We start from the raw sequence: 22516 nt of genomic DNA on the forward strand, positions 1-22516 counted from the left end.
TTTTAGATGGAAACAAAATAGACAAATATTACAATAAGAATAAAAAATAAAAAGCAACAATGGGAATAAAAATACTGTTTTTGCATTGTTATTGTTTTGCATCCCCTGTCATCCTATTACCCCCCGCCCCCTGACCAAGAGAGAAGTTGTACAGTCTAATGGCGTGTGGGACAAAGGAGTTTTTGAGTCTATTAGTCCTGCACTTGGGATGAAGCAGTCTAGCACTGAACAGGCTCCTCTGGCTACTGATAACCAGAGGAGCCTGTTCAGTGCTGTTCAGTTGTCCTCTGGCTACTGATAACCAGAGGAGCCTGTTCAGTGCTAGACTGGAGTATACTGACAGATTTAAGTTACAACTTCATGCCATGGCGTAGGATTTTAGCTTGCATGTGCATTTATGAGCCAGTCTGCCCCACAATAAGAGGATATAGAAAAATAAGGAACTTATTAACTACAACTGAAAAAAAAGGGGGACTTGCGCAGAGCTCTTTGAGTAAACCGTTAATCGTACGTACATGCATACATACATACCGGTACATACATACATGGAGATATCCGCTGACGTAACTAAGGCACAATACATCACTAAAATCTCAAATTCCAAATGGTTCGTTTGGAAGAAAGTGGTTTAATTTCTCATTTTCGGGACTTGTGTGGACAAAATAGGCAGCAATAGGTAAGAAAAGTTGTTTTTCCATACAGTAATAGGGCCTGAGTATCAACACAAAGAAGAAATTTGTACAAAAAAAACAAAAGTTTAAAAAAAATATGTCTCTCTATTTTGCTCATGCCCCTCCCAACCCGCAGAATGCTAAATGTGTTTCCCCAGAAAAAAGTTGGGATGCTCATTTTTAATGTGTCATTGCTGTTCTCTGTGGTGTAAAACTACTTTTCATCATACTGAGATGGCATTAAATAAATACCCACATTGCAATGAGAATTGATTCCTACTTTGGTCTACTTGCAGTTCCACTGTGTGGGCAAAGAGACAGACCAGGACCCCCAGGACCTTCAGGAGGTCCAGGAAGCCAGCAGAAGGTGGCTGGAGCAAATAGCGAGCGCTGGGCTGCTCTTCCACTTCCAGTCGCTCCTCTCTCCCAACCTGGTGAGCCTCATATGAATTATGAAAATATGAATATTAGTGCACTGGATCTGTTTTGGCTTCTCATTTTACTGTTTAAGAATGAAATTTCACCAAAGCAAACAAATAAAAATACATTAGTAGCTTATTGAGAATATGCACTGTATGAATAATGCAAAAACTGCTATTACTCAGGAGGCAATTTTATCATCTATTGCTACTGCTAGGTGAATATATTGCACAGAGTGTATTGGAAGAATACAAACATATTTCACATCTGGTGAAATGAAAGCAGGGGGTCAACGAGAGGCAGGAATATGAAGCTGACATTCTGCTTCTCCAGCACATCTGAAATGCTTCTCACTTGGTATGATCTTCAACTCATGTTCACGCTGCATAAATACTGTACATGACTGATGCTCAACTCCCTTTGGGACTTACAGTAAAGTCTCCCAACCAGACCTGCCACCAGATGAACACATGACTTCACTATTTTCTCGGGGTGAAACGGTACACATAAATTTCGGTTCGGTACGTACCTCGGTTTAGAGGTCACGGTTCGGTTAATTTTCAGTACAGTAAGAAAACAACAAAATATACATTTTTTGGTTATTTATTTACCAAATTTGTAAATAGTGGCATAACATACATATACACACAGGGTCCATTGCCAAGGTTAATGTGGTCAACATATATAAAATAAAAACTAAATAAGATTAGGCTCAGAATGGTTACTTAACAAAACCTTTCTACATATAAAGTGCTTTTTTTGATTGATTGATTGATTGATTGAGACTTTTATTAGTAGATTGCACAGCACAGTACATGTTCCGTACAATTGACCACTGAATGCTAACACCCCAATAAGTTTTTCAACTTGCTTAAGTCGGAGTCCACGTTCATCAATCATCAACACCCCCTCAGCCTGGCTAACTTGGCAGTAAGAGGATATATGGACTTATTGTTCTTCCACCATAGAAGTGGGTCAAAATCTAGTTTTTAATGCAATACAGCAACCCCTTGCCACCCCAAACGGGACAAGCGGTAGAAATGGATGGAGGGATGGTCTTAAATCTGCTGCTATAAAAACATTTGTTATTGCTTCAACCCTGCCTGACTCGCCGAGGAGAGGTTGCTTGAATGCGGTGGTGACGCTTCAAAGGGGTTAGCATGTTTGACATGTTGGCAGAAGCGTACCCTACTGCTGCTGAACAATGTCGGCAAACCTCCGTCCTCCATTGTTGTATCGCACCGCGCAGCCAAAGTGTTCCCAAAGGGGAGATCTTAACGAGGGCAGGAGGGTCTTCCAGCTCTGGCTTTTGCATGTTGTTCTAGCCCGGTCGCTGCTAGCCTGCCGTGTGTTGTGCCTCGCTCTGCATTGTTTACACAACCTGCGGTGCGCTACCTAATATGTCTGTGTGGAAACTCGTTCGGTACACTTCCAAACTGAACCGAAACCCCCGTACCGAAACGGTTCAATACAAAGACATGTACCGTTACACCACTACTATTTACCCAAGAAAACTATAAATCACTTTAATAATAACAAACACGCCTCCTGGGGCTGTTGGTTGTTTAAAAAAAACTATTTAAACTGTAGGTGTGTTGGTCCATGAATAAGCCTGTTAATTTTTGGGGGGAAAGACTTTTATTGATTTGGAAAACACCTGAGGTTTGAAGTAGCTGAGGTAAAGTTTGAACAGATTCCTCACACACCCCAAACAATGCTCTTCATACTTGTATATATTTTTTTGCTCTGTGCCCTAGCAATAATTCTATTGATTTTGTGTAGTTGACACCAGATAACCAAGGTATATTCAGTGAGGTGAAGAGGTTCCTCACATGATTTAATCAATCAATTTAACTCTTCCTGCTCTGAGCAAGAATTCTATTGATTTCGAGTCACTGACACCCAACGACCAAGGTATCATATGTCAGATGTGGGCAGGTTCCTCACATATTTCAATCAATCCTCGTCATACTTTCAGAGAGATTGTTTCTGATCCTGTTTAGATTTTCTTACTTGGTATCTTGTCCTAGCAAGAATGATATTGATTTTGAATAATTTGTTACCCAAGGGCTAAGGAGGCCAAAGTCAGATGTGAGCATTTTCATCACAAATTTAAACTAAAGACTTAAAATCTTCAAATATTATTGTTCAGATTATTTTGATCTGTGCCATGGAAAGAATTGATTTTGAGTCACTGACCACTTTAAACCTTCAAAGTTTATTGTTTCTATTTGGATTATTTTAACCTGTGTTTTTAGTAAGGTTTCTATTGATTTTGAATAATTTGCCAAGGCAGATGTGAGCATGTTCTTCTGAGATTATTGGCCCTGTTCGGATTATTTTAATTTTTGTCGGTGCAAGACTTCTATTGATTTTGAAAAAATTTACACTTGATGGTTGAGGTATCATAGGTCAGCTGTGAGCATGTTCCTCACAAAGTCAAACCAACCCCTTTAAACTTTCAAAGATTATTGTTCCTGTTTATATTATTTTAATATGTGCCCTAGCAAGAATATTATCGATTTTTGAATAACTTGACACTAGACCATTAAGTTATTATAGATTAAATGTGAGCATGTTCCTCACAAATTTATACCGACCACTTCAAACAATCAAAGATTATTCCTGTTCAGAATATTTTGCTGTGTGCCATAACAAGAATTCTATTGATTTTGAATAATATGACACCTGATGGCTGTGGTATGATAGAGCAGATGTGAGCAAGTTCCTGACAAGTTTAAACCAAACACTTAAAATCATCCAAATCGTTGTTTTTGTCATTATTTTGATCTGTGCCCAAGCAAGAATTCTATTGATTTAGGATAATTTCGCACGCGATGGCTGAGGGAGCTCAAGTCAAATGTTCCTCACAAATTCAAACTGACCACTTCAAATCTTCTAAGACTATTCCTGTTTAGAATATTTCAATCTGTGCCATAGCAACAATTCTATTGATTTTAAGCAATATGATTCCTATGGCCGAGGTAGCTAAAGTTGAATGTTCCTTATAAAGTTAAACAGACCACTTTAAATCTTTTAAATATTATTCCAGTTCAGAATATTTCAATTTGTGCCGTAGCAAGACTTCTATTGATTTTGAATAATTTGATACATATGGCTGAGGTAGCTAAAGTCAAATATAAACCGACCACTTCAAAACTTCAAAGATTATTGTTCCTATTCGGAATTTTGTGATCCGTGCTCTAGCAAGAATTCTATTGATTTAGGATAATTTCGCACGCGATGGCTGAGGTAGCTCAAATCAAACGTTCCTTGCAAATCTAAACTGACCACTTCAAATCTGCAAAGACTATTCCTGTTTGGAATATTTCAATCTTTGCCATAGCAAGAATTGTATTTATTTTAAATAATATGATACCTACGGCCGAGGTAGCTAAAGTTGAATGTTCTTCACAAAGTTAAACAGACCACTTTAAATATTCTAAATATTATTCCAGGTCAGAATATTTCAATATGTGCCGTAGCAAGACTTCTATTGATTTTGAATAATTTGATACATATGGCTGAGGTAGCTAAAGTCAAATTTAAACCGACCACTTCAAATCTTCAAAGATTATTGTTCCTATTCGGATTATTTTGATCTGTGCTTGAGCAACAATTCTATTGATTTAGAATAATTTGACACCGGATGGTTCAGTTGTGATGTTTCAGATGTGAGCATATTTTTCACAAATTTCGACGAATCCACTGAACTGACCACTTCTAACATTAAAAAAGTAATCTTGTTCAGAATATTTCGATCATCAATCAAAATACTGATTTTGAGCAACTAGACGCCAGCTGGCCATTTTCTCCCCAGTCAGATGTGAGCATGTTTCTCACAAATGTGAACCAACCATCAAACCTTTATAAATAAAAAATTCTGTAATAAATCAAAAGAATCCCATTGCTTTTGAATGTGTGCAGACTGACGAGCAGGCCATGCTGGAGGACACTCAGGTGGCCCTGACTGACCTGGAGAAGGTCACCTTCTACTTTCAGCAGTTTGAAGGGGAACCACTAGTGGCCAGTATGTGCAGCGAAGACATGATTGCAAGTTTTGCTTTCAGTCGGAAATGAGCGTGTCCACTCTCGTCCTCCTCCTTCCTGCCAGACATGCCAATCTCGTACCAGGTGGAGGGCCCTCGCCACAACCTGAAGGTTTGTCTTCAGCTGGAGAGCTTCTACTTCTCTCAGCTGCCTCTCAGGCTGAAGGGCGGCGGAGGTGTCAAAATCTACCCGGTGCTCTTCACGCAAGGTACGCAGCTCATTCGGTAGATGGAAGGCGGATTTTTTAATCTTGGGAGTTAACGACGCACCGTGCCCATCTAGCACTGGAGAGCATGGAGGGATACTACTACAGAGACAATGTCTCTGTGGAGGAGTACCAGGCGCAGATCAACGCCGCCTCGCTGGATAAAGTCAAACAGTACTGTAAGAGGCTGAGGTACGGCATGCACCACTTTTATTTATTTGGAAACCTTAACTATGATAATGATTTGGAGTGCAAAAGAAAGTGGAAAGGAGACCATAGTTGTGTTTGATCACATTTTTATCAAGTATGGTGCTCCAAATTTCAGCAGCAACAAAACCCATGTTGTAATAGCAGAAAGGAGAAAACTGGGACAGTATTGACAGTCAAAATCGCATCAGATATGAGAGAGTACATCAGATGTGTAGATGGGACACTATTGACAGTCAAAGTTGCATCAGATGTATAAATAGGACAGTGTTGCCAGTCAAAGTTGCATCAAATGTGAGAGATGACATCAGATATGAAAGTGGGACAGAATTGACAGTCAAAGTTGTATCAAATGTGAGAGATGACATTAGATGTGTAGGTGGGACAGTACTGACAGTCAAAGTTGCATCAGATGTGCAAATTGGACAGTGTTGCCAGTCAAAGTTACATCAAATGTGAGAGATGACATTAGATGTGTAAGTGGGACAGTATTGCCAGTTAAAGTTGCATCAGATGTGTAAATGGGACCGTATTGCCAGTCAAAGTTGCATCAAATGTGAGAGATGACATCAGATGTGTAAGTGGGACACCATCGACAGTCAAAGTTGCATCAGATGTGCAAATTGGACAGTGTTGCCAGTCAAAGTTACATCAAATGTGAGGGATGACATTAGATGTGTAAGTGGGACAGTATTGCCAGTTAAAGTTGCATCAGATGTGTAAATGGGACCGTATTGCCAGTCAAAGTTGCATCAAATGTGAGAGATGACATCAGATGTGTAAGTGGGACACCATCGACAGTCAAAGTTGCTTAAAATGTGAGAGATGACTTTAAATGTGTAAGTGGGACAACATCGACAGTCAAAGTTTCATCAAATGTGAGAGATGATATCAGATGTGTAAGCGGGACATTATTGACAGTCAAAGTTGCATCAGATATGAGAGATGACATCAGATGTGTAAGTGGGACAGCATCGACAGTCAAAGTTGCATCAAATGTCAGAGATGACTCACGATGTGTAAGTGGGACAGTATTACCAGTCAAAGTTGCATCAAATGTGAGAGATGACATTACATGTGTAAGTGGGACAGTATTGACAGTCAAAGTTGCATCAGATGTGTAAATGGAACCGTATTGCCACTCAAAGTTGCATCAAATGTGAGAGATGACATCAGATGTGTAAGTGGGACAGTATTGGCAGTCAAAGTTGCATCAAATGTCAGAGATGACGTGCGATGTGTAAGTGGGACAGTATTGACAGTCAAAGTTGCATCAGATATGAGAGATGACATTTAGATGTGTAAGTGAGACAGTCAGAGTTGCTAAGAATTAAAGGCTAATATAAGATTCCATAGGAACTGCTTGGGGTCATTTTAGAGCTTTTAAAGGTTAAGATAAGCTCTGTCCATGCAGCGTGACTCATGTATGACCTCTTGTCTTGTCAAATTATTAAAGTTCAATTCCCGCCTTATACACTAAGATTGATATGTTGTAATCCATCGTGCTTCGTTAAATCCATTAGAAGCGCGGCTTGCGATTCCACCTTTAATGCGATCCTTCTCGGAGGCAGGCAGAGCGACGCGGCGGCAGGAGCCTAACATCTGCAGCAGATTTTTGTAATAATGGATAGCAGCAGTAAATTCCGGCCCCTATGTTGGAAGGTTGAGTGATTTATAATCCAGGCTTGGAGTTTATTGGGATCACCTTTTGCAGATGGACTTATATGTCTTTTATTACTAAAAAGAATCAAGCGCATGAATGACCATCCAATTGTTATGTGTCAGCCAGTGATTCTCAAACTCTGGTACTCCTATCAAGTGGTAAAACTTAATTAAATATTCGAAAACAGTGTTACTGTTCAAACTGTGTTATGTTGCAGTGGCCAAAATTATTAAATATATTAGGTAAATAAAACCTCTGCCTTGTTTTTAATGAATACTTAGGCCTACTACCCTACTGTGTTTAAATGTTGGTCATTATGGTGGTACTTGGAGAGCCAAGTGTTCTCTGAAGTGATACTTTGTGAAAAAAGTTTGAGAACCACTGGTGTAAGCATCACTGATAAATGACAGGCTGAGTCAAAGGTGCTCCTCACTGTCAAAACGCTCCTTCAGTCAAATATCGCGTGTAATACTTAACCAAACATTACTGGGATCTGAAACATGGTTGACAATTTTCTTTGCTGCTAAAGTAAACATTCCCAGCTGTTCTCCCCCCGCCCCCTCCCCGTGCGGTAACAGTACCACCGAGCGGGCCGTGATGTCACCCCTCGCTCCGACCTCAGGCACGTCGTTATCCTTGGAGCGCGGCCACATGTCGAGTTAAACGCACACTGCGGCCCGCAGCCCCCAAGCTGCATGACTGGCACAAAAGAGCCTCGGACACGCTACAGTGAACTGAATGAACCGCACGTTTGTTTATTCACATTTTTACCCCATCATTTAATGTTGTACGACACATTAATACATATACTGCTTATGAGATTTTTTTTAATTCCACAAATTGTACTATTTGGATCATTTGAGACGTATTCAATCCCTCTTCATGGGTTATTGCTTTAAACAAAAACATAATTAACTTTAAATTATATTTCTAAATATTTCCTCTGATTATTACAATATTCTGTTCCGGTGTCAAACTATAGCAGGGGTCGGCAACTTTTACCACTCAAAGAGCCATTTTGACCCGTTTCACAAAATAAAGAAAACAATGGGAGCCGCAAAACTCTTTTGAAATTTAAAATGAAATAACACTGCATACAGAGTTGTTGTTTTTGTTGCTTTGTGCTATATATAAACCAGGTGCGGCCCGCACCTTAATGAGAAAATGTAATGTTAATGCGGTCCGCGAGTTTTACATGAATGCTGCTTGACAGCATTACACTTATGATGAAGAGGTTCATTTAGCCTACTGGCATGTATTAATAAATGGTTGATTTATATAGGCTAGTAAGGTACCATTTATAAATAAAAGCATTACACTTGCCAACCCTCCCATACTCTTCCTTGCTACATTATACACACGCTTGCACCCCAAATTATTGACTTATTTAAGGCTCTAACTCTTTCACATAAAATGTAGAACATTTTATGTGAAAGAGTTCTACATTTTATGTGAAGTAGTTGTGTTTTTGCTATAAAATAAACAGGGTTTTCGTTGATAAAAAGGGCATAAAACCCATCTATCCATCCGTCCATTTACTACCGCTTGTCCCTTTTGGGGTTGCGTGGGGTCGCTGGAGCTTATCTCAGTCGCATTCGGGCGGAAGGCGGCGTACACCCTGGACAAGTCGCCAACTCATCGCAGGGCCAACACAGATAGACAGACAAAATTCACACTCACATTCACACACTAGGGCCAATTTAAGCCAAAAGCCGGAGTACCCGGAGGGAACCCACACAGTCACAGGGAGAACTTGCAAACTCCACACAGAAAGATCCCGAGCCCGGGATTGAACCTAGGACTACTCAGGACCTTCATATTGTGAGGCAGATGCACTAACCCCTCTAGCACCGTGCTGCCCAGGGCATAAAACATAATCTTTTTTTTCTTTATATGTACAGAATCAAAACATCAGTTTTTTGTTTTTTTTACATTGAATAATAATAATAAAATATGACTTATTATAACAATATTAAAAATATATCACCCGTTTTTAATATTTTAATGACTATGATCCTTCTGGGTCCTTGGAAGAAAGCTTGAAGAAGGTTTTGAAAATTTGAAATATTGGAATGGTCGCCGTATTGATTCATTTTTCAGTGTGTGGCCTTCAGTGGAAAAGTTTAGACACCCCTGGCTTAGAGTCATACTCCTATCTTAATTTGCCTATATAGTAAAAAAAGGCAATCGAAGCAAAGAAAATGCAAAAGATGTTGTAGAGTTACTCCTTTTAATATTTGCTAAACAGTGCTTTTGTGATATACATTGTGAACTACAGTAGCAGGAAATTAAGAAATTTTAAGTTTTGGTGCAACTTTAGTGGCATAATCATCCTCAGAGCTAATTTCCTCTCCATTGGACATCTTTTTTCCAAGAAATGTGTAACTCTCCAACCAAAAACAAATGTCGACTGCAGATTACGCTTGCTCTCAGGACACTTTGCCCAAAATTTTGACTCCAGTGGTTTAGCTTTTTCACTTTTTGGCTGTTGTTTCTTCATGTGTGCAAAATGTTGTTCTTGCACGCTTGCCTGCCCGTGAGTGACCGAGAGCGTATTTTGGTCTTCAAACGCTCACTTTCCCTCTTCTCGTCTACTGACGCCTTTGCCATGTTGAAATGTGGCCAAAGTTCAACTGGAGCCAGTCACGAAGAGTAAACGATACGGCTGCCAGGGTTGCTTTAAGACGCCGTGAGGCGGTTGGTTGTCAGTTCGTACCCACTTCAAGACGGGGCAATCCGCTGCTTAATGAAGACGCTCAAGTCATCCGCAAACCCTAAACACAAGCACATGCGGGAGGCACAGCACAAAGTCACGTTTTTTGTCAAAAGGGTTGATGTGGTATTTTTCAACTATTTGAAGTGACTACCACAATAGTGTTATACCCACAATATTGCCTTGATGTTCAAATGTAGACTGTTTTGTGTTTTTGTGTTTTTAAAGTAGCAGTAGAGTGGAAAAACAAGTTTCTTTTATATTGAAGCTATTCTCATATTTTTCTGATTTATCACACCGAAAGACTTACAAAGTTTGCGAGTAAATAGATATGATTAAAATAGTATCAATCCCACGGAGATTCCCGAGCCATTTTGAGAGATAATGAGGAAGCCAGACATATGATTTTGTGACATAGAGTTAGGGACCACAGATCACTTCCCCACCAACAACAATGCAAATCATGCAGACTTTGTGAGAGCTAACAAATATTACTTTGGGGAAAATATGATCCAGAAATTTATATTGTTGATCCTGAATATAAGGAGGGTGAGCTACAAGATTTAGAAGCTCTGCTAAGCAAACCCAGCTTTAGTGAAACACCATAGCATCATGTGGCAGTATTGCTAAGAGCTAAACAAGAAATACAGACAACAAACATAATAAAACGATAGCTTAATGTACAATGTTTGCTCTTACTTCGATGATGACTGATAGGATGTCCATATTTTCCCGTTTACTGTACACGAAAAATTAATCTTGATCCACACGAAGGGTTAACAAGGAAAAGTCTCCCTGCAGACACTGTCTTCGTTTGTGTGTGTTCGTCTCCATCTCCGGGTATACATTGAATGTCACAGATGAACAGCTTCTAGATTCTGGCTAAATCATCCTATTATCCAGATGAGAGGAATGATTTATAATATAAAATAACAAGAGCAGCATGACATGGTGGTCAGCTTAGAGTAAAGGCAGCAGAAGGCTACTTAGCTGAATTGAGCTGCTAAGAAATAGTTGAGTTGAGTTTGAGTTTATTTCGAACATGCGGGCATACAACATGATACATCACAATTTCCAGTTTTTCTTTTCAACATGTTCCCGCGACCCCGAAAGGGAATAAGCGGTAGAAAATGGATGGATGGATGGATGGATGGATGTTCGAAAAGGAGTAGGAAGAAGCAGAGTTTATTTAATCGTACCCCTTTTCTTTTACATAACAGTTGCTAAAACGTTTTGCTCACTTCCTGTTCTCAATTTATTCACAATATATTCCATAAGTAATCACAATAAAAATAAATAAATTAATAACAATAATAATTGGTAGAGTAAGTCATATTTCATATGATGCGATAAGTAAGATTACTTTGAGAATGAATGAATGTATGGATGAAATAAATTGAGAGTTTTTGTCATGGTTCTTCTTCTTTGTACTTTGGATCATATTAGTACATAGTTTGTCTGTGTTAGCTCTTATAATAGCAAAAGCGTTAATATTAAGTTAATTTCAGATCACTATGTCTATATAGAGCAGGCCTGGGCAATTATTTCGACTTGGGGGGCCAAATTTAGAGAAAAAAATGTGTCTGGGGGCCGGTATATCTATTTTTAGGAACACTAATACAAAACCTCACAATAATGTCTGATTGAATGCTAACAATGTTTTGACAAACCGCCTTAAAACGTAATGGAATTGTACATTTTTATATGAACGATAAAACACTGAAAATTGACAAATTATGAACATCACACCCCCTTTCGATCGACACATTTTATAATCAAGTGAAACACAAGAAAAATGCGACCAACAGTGAAATATGAACGCGAAGAATACAAAATAAACCCACCTACAATCTGATATATCTGATATATCACTGAGCTTTAGAACTCTGTTGTGAAAATCTCATTCCACGTCTGTGGAAACGCTTCCCGCCCACACTGTTTGGTGCCTCGTCTGAGCTGCTGTGATGTAGATTATCATAGTAACTAATTAGATGACCATAGTAACTAATTAGAATACCATTATAACTGATTAGATTACCATAGTAACTGGTATATCATCCACAAGCACATATTACAACCATTGAAATACTTTGTATAGTTGAAGACTTAGAAAACGTGACTGCACATCATAATGGCAGCTACACTTTCCATCTTAAAGATCTAAAAAAAATATTTAGGAATGTCCGGCCTTAATTTGCCCAGGTCTGATATAGAGTATTGTTGGTCGGTTATTAGAGGGTTTTGTGGGCAAAATGGAGAGCCCCCATTGACTAAATTGTTAACAGACTTTTCATGCATTTGTTAATTTATGACCGACAGTACATTAAAATAACAACATCATATGTGTTCATGTTTTAGATAGGTGTTGTGAATGATATGTTTTGCTTATTTCGAGTATGACTGATTTGATATCATGGTCAGAGTGCAGAAGTGTTCCCATTATGACGTCAATTTCCTGAAATTGCCGAAGGTAATCAGAGCTTAGTATTCAAAATGGCTAACTGAATTTGTGGCATTTTGTGATGTTAAAACAGTATTTTTACATACTTTGCTGATTGTAAATATGATTGGATATTCTTCAATGGATACAATTAAACACAATTAAGCTGTATTTGTCAGACAATGTGTGTTTTGTAATGAGCGCTCTTGTGTACTTGATCCACTTTTTTCATTATCCATTCTCTACAATGTATATTTTGTTTCTGGTGGTCTTCTTTTGTCAGAGTTACAAATTTCAGAAAAAATAGCCCTGTTTTCCAAAACACAAATGTCCACTGCAGAGAACTGAATAGGATATATATATATATATACTGTAACTCCGCATTTTGTCCGATGTAGTAGATGCTAACAATACGGTGGTTGACAGGGGTAAAGACGTAGCAACGTCCAAAACACACACAAACCGCCGAAACTCATGCAATTTCACATAATACAAAAAAGTGCGATATAAATAGAACTTAACATGCTGCTAGGAAGTAAGCCCTATAGATACGAATACGTAGATACTGCCCCCGACAACGCTGTCCATTGGGACAATACGTCAATGTGGCTGCCGTCTTGAGCAGGGGGAAGAAGCTGTGTCTATTCCCAGCATTCCTCACCTTAGACCAGGGGTGTCCAAAGTGCAGCCCGGGGGCCATTTGCGGCCCGCAGCTAATCATTTACCGGCCCGCCACACATTCTGCTAAAATTGCAAAATTGATAGTATTTCAAAAATAAAATAAAAAACACTTTAAAAAAAAAAGTGGAATGAGGTGAAATCTAATGTGGAAAAAGTGGCAATGTTGACACAAATCTGCCATGCAGGCATTTTTTTTCCTTTTGTTTTTATTTTTTTTTTTTTTCCATTGCTCAAAAAAAAAAGGACCAACAAATCTGTAATAATGAATTATTACTTAAAAATTATTACTTAAAAATTATCACTTTAAAATGTTTTATGTGGAAAAAATATTGCATATGTTGAGTGACTGCCATATAAAAACATTAACGTTTTGACAAAAGAGCATGAAACAAACAAAATAACAGTTCAAACTTAAAATCGACAGATATATCGGAAGTTGATCTTTAAATAAAAATGCATCACTTTATGAGTGGGGAACCTTTCAGATCTCAAATATATTTAGTAGGATTTTATTTAACTTTTCACTGTGATTACTCAAAAATATTAAATAATTAAAATCAATGGTGTCCAGGGCTTTAATTGCTAAATAAAGGAACTCTCCTGAAGGAATCAATAAAGTACTATCTATCTAAATACTGCATATTTCAGTTTTTTACTATAGAAAACAAAGTTGTCTTTGACAGAAAAGGCATAAGACCTTATTTGTTTTACTTTATATCCACCTCAAGTTGATATACAGATTAACTGTAAGCATTAGATAAAAAATAATAATAATAATTTGACTTATTTTTAACAATTTAGTGACTGAGATCCTCTATGCTCCCCAGGAGCGCTAAGGATTTAAAAAAAATCCATACATTTTTTTATGGTTTGAAAATAAAAAATATCAAAATGGCCCCCGCATGCTTAAATTTTTCCGTGTGCGGCCCTCTGTGGAAAAAGTTTGGACACCCCTGTCTTAGACAGAGGTCTATCAGTGATTAAGGCCATGCTCAGTGGCCTTGTGGTTGGAGTGTCCGCCCTGAGATCGGTAGGTCGTGATTTTAAACCCCGGCCGAGTCATACCAAACACTATAAAAATTGGACCCATTACCTAAGCATCAAGGGTTGGAATTGGGGTTTAATTCACCAAAATGATTCCCGAGCGTGGCCACCACCGCTGCACACTGCTCCCCTCACCTCTCAGGGGTGGCACAGATCAGATTTGGACTACCTCCTGATGTGGTCTGAATCTGGTGCGAAAAGATCAGATTTAAAGCACTTTGGAGCGTTTAGACTGGCAAAAAAAAAACATTGTCTGTGTCACTTGATGTAGTGTGCCGTGTAAACAGGGCCTTAAAACATGATTAGAAGGTGAGTTTGCTTTAACAGGCGATCTCTGATATTTTGTGTTCAAGATTCCAAAGCACAATATTTAAAGGCCTACTGAAACCCACTACTACTGACCACGCAGTCTGATAGTTTATATATCAATGATGAAATATTAACCTTGCAACACATGCCAATACGGACGGTTTAGTTTACTAAATTGCAATTTAAAATTTCCCGCGTAGTTTCTTGTTGAAAACGTCGCGGAATGATGACGTATGCGCGTGAGGTCTCGAGTTGGAGAGGACATATTAGCTAGCACCACTTGCGGCTAAAAGTCATCTCTTTTCATCGCGCAATTACACAGTATTTTGGACATCTGTGTTGCTGAATCTTTTGCAATTTGTTCAATTAATAATGGAGAAGTCAAAGTAGAAAGATGGAGTTGGGAAGCTTTAGCCTTTAGCCACACAAACACACAGTGTTTCCTTGTTTAAAATTCCCGGAGGTGAAGCTTTACTATGGATCAGAGCGGTCAAGCGAACATGGTTCCCGACCACTTGTCAACCTACAGGTTTCGGTTAGAAATTTGATGTAAAAAGTCGCCTCTTACCAAAGATCTGCGGAGCTTGCACCGTCCATGTAGCTGCCTTAACTTCCCTCAGACACTGGCGTCAACACACCCGTGGACACACCCCTCCGACTATCAGGTACTATTTAACTCACTAAAACACTAGCAACACAATAGAAAGACAAGGGATTTCCCAGAATTATCCTAGTAAATGTGTCTAAAAACATCTGAATCGCTCCCAATGCTATCGCCTTTTTTTTCTTTTTTACTAGTCCTTTGCTATCAATATCCTCAGCCACAAATCTTTTATCCTCGCTCAAATTAATGGGGAAATTGTCGTTTTCTCGGTCCGAATAGCTCTTACTGTTGGAGGCTCCCATTATAAACAATGTGAGGACGTGAGGAGCCCTCACACCGGTGACGTCATCGTCTGCTACTTCAGGTAAAGGCAAGGCTTTTTTATTAGCGACCAAAAGTTGCGAACTTTATCGTTGATGTTCTCTACTAAATCCTTTCAGCAAAAATATGGCAATATCGCGAAATGATCAAGTATGACACATAGAATGGACCTGCTATCTCCGTTTGAAGAAGAAAATCTCATTTCAGTAGGCCTTTAAGATGCTGCAGTCTGTGGCTGCCGGTCTGTTTTCATGCAACATAACTCCTCCTGTACTGACATCTTCTACCTCTTGTGTCTGTCGCAATTGATTGGATGTGCACGCGTGTCAAAGAATCAAAGAGTGTGCATGAGCAGTCACCAGAATGTCAAACGTTTAAAAGGAGAAATAGCTTCAACAGCCAATAAGAAATCTCGATGATTGCCATCAGGCTGAATTGAACTTGAAAGACTTGACATTCTCTTCAATATTTCTAGGTTTCATCAGTCCTGGGTTGCTTAAGAGCGAGCTCTGAGCTCATCGGTCAAGGGAAGAGTGCGGAGATTTACTTTCATTAGGACTTAACTGCTTTGTGGGGTCAGAGGCAGGACGTCAGTCTTTCACGCCTCAGGGACAGTAACGTCTGAAATGACTACATTGCCCTTGGTCACGGTCTACTGGATGTGTAAAACACACTGCATGTCCTCATGAGAACAAACAGGACAAGTTTTTAGTATACCGTATTTTTTCGACTATACGTCGCAGTTTGTTTCATAGTTTGGCCGGGGGTGCGACTTATTCTCAGGAGCGACTTATGTGTGCAATTATTAACACATTACCGTAAAATATCAAATAATATTATTCAGCTCATTCACGTAAGAGACTAGACCAGTGGTTCTTAACCAGGGTTCGATCGAACCCTAGGGATTCAGTGAGTTGACTTCAGGGGTTCGGCGGAGGTCAAAATACACCCGACTCTTCGTGTAAATCCAAACTTCTCCCTATCGGTGTATTACGGATACAGCAACAGCAGATGTCACACTGATTTGCAGGTGTGTAATTTGTTGTGAGTTTATGCACTGTGTTGGTTTTGTTGTTTGAACAAGGTGATGTTCATGCACGGTTCATTTTGAGCACCAGCAAAAAAAAACATGATAACACTTTAGTATGGGGAACATATTCACCATTAATTGGTTGCTTATTAACATGCAAATTAGTAACATATTGGCTCTTAACTAGTCATTAAGTTCTTATTAATGCCTTATTCGGCATGGCCTCATTATAACCCTCTAACCCTCACCCTAATCCTAACCAAATAACTCCAAATTTAGTCTTTATCACTTAGAATATGTTCCCCTAGTGTCCAAATAACTGTAAATTAAGTCTTTGTTACTTAGAACACTGGTTCTCAAATGGGGTTACTATTCGGTATGTGGGATTTTTTTTTTTTTAATTCTAAAAATAGCAACAATTCAAAAATCCTTTATTAATACATTTATTAAATAATACTTCAACAAAATATGAATGTAAGTTCATAAACTGTGAAAAAAAATACAACAATGCAATATTCAGTGTTGACAGCTAGATTTTTTTGTGGACATGTTCCATAAATATTAATGTTAAAGATTAATTTTTTGTGAAGAAATGCTTAGAAGTAAGTTCATGAATCCAGATGGATCTCTATTACAATCCCCAAAGAGGGCACTTTAAGTTGATGATTACTTCTATGTGTAGAAATCTTTATTTATAATTGAATCACTTGTTTATTTTTCAACAAGTTTTTAGTTATTTTTATATCTTTTTTTCCAAATAGTTCAAGAAAGACCCCTACAAATGAGCAATATTTTGCAGTTATACAATTTAATAAATCAGAAACTAATGACAAAGTGCTGTATTTTACTTCTTTATCTGTTTTTTTCCCCTAAAAATGCTTTGCTCTGAGTAGGGGGTACTTGAATTACAAAAATGTTCACAGGGGGTACATCACTGAAAAAAGGTTGACAACCACTGACTTGGAATATGTTCCCCATACTAAAGTGTTACCAAAAACATTGATCTTTGTCTTGAATTAAAAAAAAAAAACATTTCATTTTTCACTAAAGAAGGGTTCGGTGAATGCGCATATGAAACTGGTGGGGTTTGGTACCTCCAACAAGGTTAAGAACCACTGGACTAGACGTATAAAATTTCATGGGATTTAGCGATTAGGAGTGACAGATTGTTTGGTAAACGTATAGCATGTTCTATATGTTATAGTTATTTGAATGACTCTTACCATAAAATGTTAGGCACGTTCTCAGTTGCTTATTTATGTGTCATATAACGTACACTTATTCAGCCTGTTGTTCACTATTCTTTATTTATTTTAAAATAGTCTTTCAAATGTCTATTCTTGGTGTTGGGTTTTATCAAATACATTTCCCCCAAAATACGAGTTATACTCCTGTGCGACTTATATATGTTTTTTTCCTTCTTTATTATGCATTTTCGGCAGGTGCGACTTATACTCCGAAAAATATGGTAATACTTAGGGCTGTCAAAGTTAACGCGTTAACTATAAACTTCAATAACGGCACACATTTTTTTAACGGGCGATCAACACGAACACTTCCTTTTTGCCCTTCGGGCCGTGTCATAGTGGGGGGAACTTTTATTTTATTTTTAATTTTTTGTCCTGTCCAGCTTCTCAGGCAAATCATATAGTTGATGTAGATGCCCGTATCGGCTGTTCAGATCTACTTTACAAAATAGAAGTGTCGGATACTTCTCTTGTTGCCTTATTTGAATTTGACATTATTAAATGTATTTATATTATCATTTGGTGCAGCCGGGCCGTAGAAGGAGGGGATAGAAAGAGGAAAAAATGGAAGACAGAGGGGGAAATTTTGGGGATAAGAGGAGGATTAAACAGAGAGACAAAACAACAACAGCAAACACAACAATAACAACAAAAACAACAACAACAATAGAACAACAGCAGCACATACGATATGTACAAATATGATCGTAAAAGTGATAGCAAAGAAGCAGTTAGTGAAATAAATAATAATATAGAAATGACAATGACCATTTTTACACTACAACTGGAGCAATACAAATACCAATAGAAAACGCGCTATTGATTGTGAACAATATCAATAGTTTACCTCCATTATCAATAATACATTTGATCAAATGCAACAATACATATACAAAATGATAACTAGAAAGATATAAAAAATAAAGTGGGGGGAACTTGGCTGGAGTTCACTTGCTATTGATGAGCCACAAGCGTGCAGAAATGGACAAGGGAAAGTCAACCTTATGGAAATACGAGGTTCAAAGCCAGGGCAAGTTGTTCTCCCGACAACAAAGGACAATTTTTCGCCGTGAGAAGAGGCGACATCCCTGCAACAAACACCTGCTGCGCGTGTCGTTTAGAGGTGGGTGGTGCTTCACTCGCGTGTTCAGATTACGGTTACGGGGGATTGATAACATAACATTTAGATTGTTACTCTGACTGATTTAATAAGTAGGATGACATAAAAGCTCAATAGAAATGAAAGATGGTGGGCAGGACGTCAAAAGGAAACTTTTTATTGCAAACAGTTGATCCGACATCTAAACCTGTCAAGACACTTTCTCAAACCAATCACACACTTCCCGGCTTCAAAATAAAAGCGCTAAGCTATACATCTGATTTAACTGTTAAGGGTTTCTACTTATTGTACAGCTTCATATTCGCCACCACACCTAACAAAATAAAGTAAAATATGAATGTATTGTAGCCTCCAGAAGTAAGCAAAGCCTGACGCTCTTTTTAGCTTTTATGACCAATTTTATGCTAACAATGGACCCAATTCCAACAAGTATTTCCTCCTTGCACACAAATCTGCCTTTGTGCTTCACTGCAAGACAAACAACACTTGTTCATTCTCAGCCAACACGGTGTGTTCACAGACCATGGGAAAAAGGACCACCTTAACACGCAAACATACACAATAACACCAGCCATACGCACAGGTTTGTCTGGAGCGGAGGCAGCGTGTCCGCGCTGTGGATGTACTTTGATATATCTGAAATATACCCGCGCACAGCGATCTTCACAATTTAAGATGACATCGGGGGCTTTTAATGAGAGAAATGGTCCCAGCAAGGCGAAGCAAGTGTGATGTCAAGCTCTCTGCTCACTTTTTGTCACGGCGACAGAAGTATCTGAACAGTCTCTAAACACCAGCACAGACGCCAATAACACCAAAAATAGATGCTAGATTTGTTGCCAATCGTTCTTCAGAGATGTTTTTTAGTGTTATTCTGTGATATTGGCATTTAAAGAAATTAAGAAATCAGTATGGGAATATGGAAGTGGTGGGGGGCGGATTTTTCTAGCAGGCTGAAATATTGTGTAAATTCTTTTATAACATATTTGGTCGACTCCTCAAATGCAGAATGATTAAGAGGCTCAATACAATAGAGAAGGTTAAAACATTGTCATGCAGCAATAGGAAGCCCCCCCCCTGAAAACTATCTGTCCAGGGTACACTTATTAATGTTGAAAAATTATACGTATTTGCATAGCTATTAGTTTTGAGTTAACTATGAACAATGCGTTTAATCACAATTAAATACTTTAATCGTTTGACAGTCCTAACAATGATACAGTAGAAGTTGCTGTAATGTATAGCAGTCAGTGTACAGCTTGTAAAGCAGTATATATTTACTATCCACTGAAAATGAGTCAACACATCTGTATTGATTGATTGATTGATTGATTGATCGATCGATTAAAACTTTTATTAGTAGATTGCACAGTTCAGTACATGTTCCGTACAATTGACCACTAAATGGTAACACCCAAATAGGTTTTTTTTACTTGTTTAAGTCGGGGTCCACGTAATTAAATTAATTCATTGTACAAATATATACTATCAGCATAATACAGTCATCACACAAGTTAAACATAAGAGATATACATTGAATTATTTACATTATTTACAATCCGCGGGGTGGGATGAGGAGGGTTTGGTTGATATCAGTACTTCAGTCATCAACAATTGCATCAACAGAGAAATGGATATTGAAACAGTGTAGGTCTGACTTAGTAGGATATGTACAGCCAGCAGAGAACATAGTGAGTTCAGATTGCAAAAGAACAAGTATATACATTTGAAATACATTTGATTATTTACATTTGGTTATTTACTTTCCGGGGGGATGGGATGTGGATGGGGGGGGGGTGGTACTAAAGGGTTGAAGTTGCCTGGAGGTGTTGTTTTAGTGCGGTTTGGAAGGAGGATAGAGATGCACTTTCTTTAACACCTGTTGGGAGTGTATTCCATATTATTGTGGCATAGAAGGAGAATGAGTTAAGACCTTTGTTAGATCGGAATCTGGGTTTAACGTGGTTTGTGGAGCTCCCCCTGGTGTTGTAGTTATGGCGGTCATTTACGTTATGGAAGTAGTTTGACATGTACTTCGGTATCAGGGAGGTGTAGCGGATTTTATAGACTAAGCTCAGTGCAAGTTGTTTTACTCTGTCCTCCACCCTGAGCCAGTCCATGTTAGAATTTATGAACCGCAGCTCCCCCAGTGCCACCAGCACTCATGCAGTCCAAAATCACGACGCTACTAAACTTAACTTAACTGTAGTAAAGTAACCATTGCCATTCAACTTACATTTCCTGGAATTCAGGTGTCCACTCAATGAACAGCAGCTCCACTGTGGCTGCAGTACTCATGCAGCCCCAGACCATGACAGTAATTACATGTTTGACTCTAGGCAAGACAATTGTTTTGCAGCTCAAGTTTGTTGTAATTCCGGTTTCCCTATAAATGAACCGCATTTCCTTAGTGGCGGCAGCATTCGTGCAGCCCCATGCCATGACGCTGTCGCCACCGTGCTTCACTGTAAGCAAGACACAATTACCTTACCATGAATTGATTAACGTGGGCCCCGACTGAAACAAGTTGAAAAACTTATTCGGGTGTTACCCTTTAGTGGTCAATTGTACGGAATATATACTGTACTGTGCAATCTACTAATAAAAGTCGCAATCAATGCAATTCGCTTTAATTGGAATTAAAGTGTCCCCTCATTAAACTGCCGGCGGCACTTATGCAGTCCAAAACTATGATGCTACCACAACCAGGCTTGATTGTAAGTAAGACATATACGTACCATTTCCAACTCACTTTTTTGGTGAAGCCAAATTACCCTAAATTAACCTCAACTTCATGTGTAGATAGCACTTGTGTAACCCCAAGCCATAAGGCTATTTTCCATCCATCCATCCATCCATTTTCTACCACTCATTCCCTTCAGAGTCGCGGGGGGTGCTGGAGCCTATCTCAGCTACAATCGGGCAGGGTACAAGGCAGGGTACACCCTGAATAAATCGCCACCTCATCGCAGGGCTATTTTACCATACTTAACTGTAGCTAGGCAAGATGCAATCATCTTGCAACTCACTTTCTTTCTGAATTAAGGCATCACCTCGATAAACTGCAGCGCCCCATTGCTGGCGGCATTCATGCAGTCAAAAACCACGTCATACATAATTTCCAACTCACTTTTTTTGTAAATCCTATTTCTCCTCTATTAAGCTCAACCCTTGGCTGTAGGACGTATTCATGCAGCCCCAATCATTGAGGCTATTATTGCCTTGCTTGACTCTGGGTAGGCAAAAGGCAATCCTCTTGCAACTCACTTCTGTCAGAATCCAGGCGTCAAGACGAACTGCTGCGCCCCAGTGCCGAACTGAATAATATTTATATAGCGCATTTTCTCTATAGTGGCTCAAAGCGCTTTACATAGTGATACTCATTATCTTCATCTTAAAGCTACATTTAAGCTAGAGATGTCCGATAATATCGGACTGCTGATATTATCGGCCGATAAATGCTTTAAAATGTAATATGGGAAATAATCGATATCTGTTTCAAAAAGTAAAGTTTATGACTTTTTAAAACACCGCTGTACGTAGTGATACACGGACGGAGGGAGAAGTACAGAGCGCCAATAAACCTTAAAGGCACTGCCTTTGCATGCCGGCCCAGTCACACAAACAAGTGAATGCAAGGCATAATTGGTCAATAGCCATGTAGGTAATGCTAAGGGGGGGCTGTGTAAACAACTTTAACACTGTTACAAATATGCGCCACACTGTGAACCCACACCAAACAAGAATGACAAACACATTTCGGGAGAACATCCGCACCGTAACACAACATA

The 22516-nt window shown here is 38.8% G+C and overlaps 1 protein-coding gene across 4 annotated transcripts in view; it reads left to right on the top strand.

The window, feature by feature from the left end:
• The window catches only part of prex2 (phosphatidylinositol-3,4,5-trisphosphate-dependent Rac exchange factor 2), a 247564-nt gene that overhangs the window by 177126 nt on the left and 47922 nt on the right, over positions 1–22516 (top strand). For all 4 annotated transcript variants that reach the window (XM_061921850.1, XM_061921851.1, XM_061921852.1 and 1 more), the window contains 4 exons: positions 968–1105; positions 5019–5121; positions 5206–5349; positions 5424–5538. In XM_061921850.1, coding sequence (XP_061777834.1) covers positions 968–1105; positions 5019–5121; positions 5206–5349; positions 5424–5538 — 500 coding nt within the window. The remainder of the gene's footprint in view (positions 1–967; positions 1106–5018; positions 5122–5205; positions 5350–5423; positions 5539–22516) is intronic.

Source organism: Nerophis ophidion, linkage group LG15 (assembly GCF_033978795.1).
Source record: "Nerophis ophidion isolate RoL-2023_Sa linkage group LG15, RoL_Noph_v1.0, whole genome shotgun sequence".
In the NCBI taxonomy this organism is placed as follows: domain Eukaryota; kingdom Metazoa; phylum Chordata; class Actinopteri; order Syngnathiformes; family Syngnathidae; genus Nerophis; species Nerophis ophidion.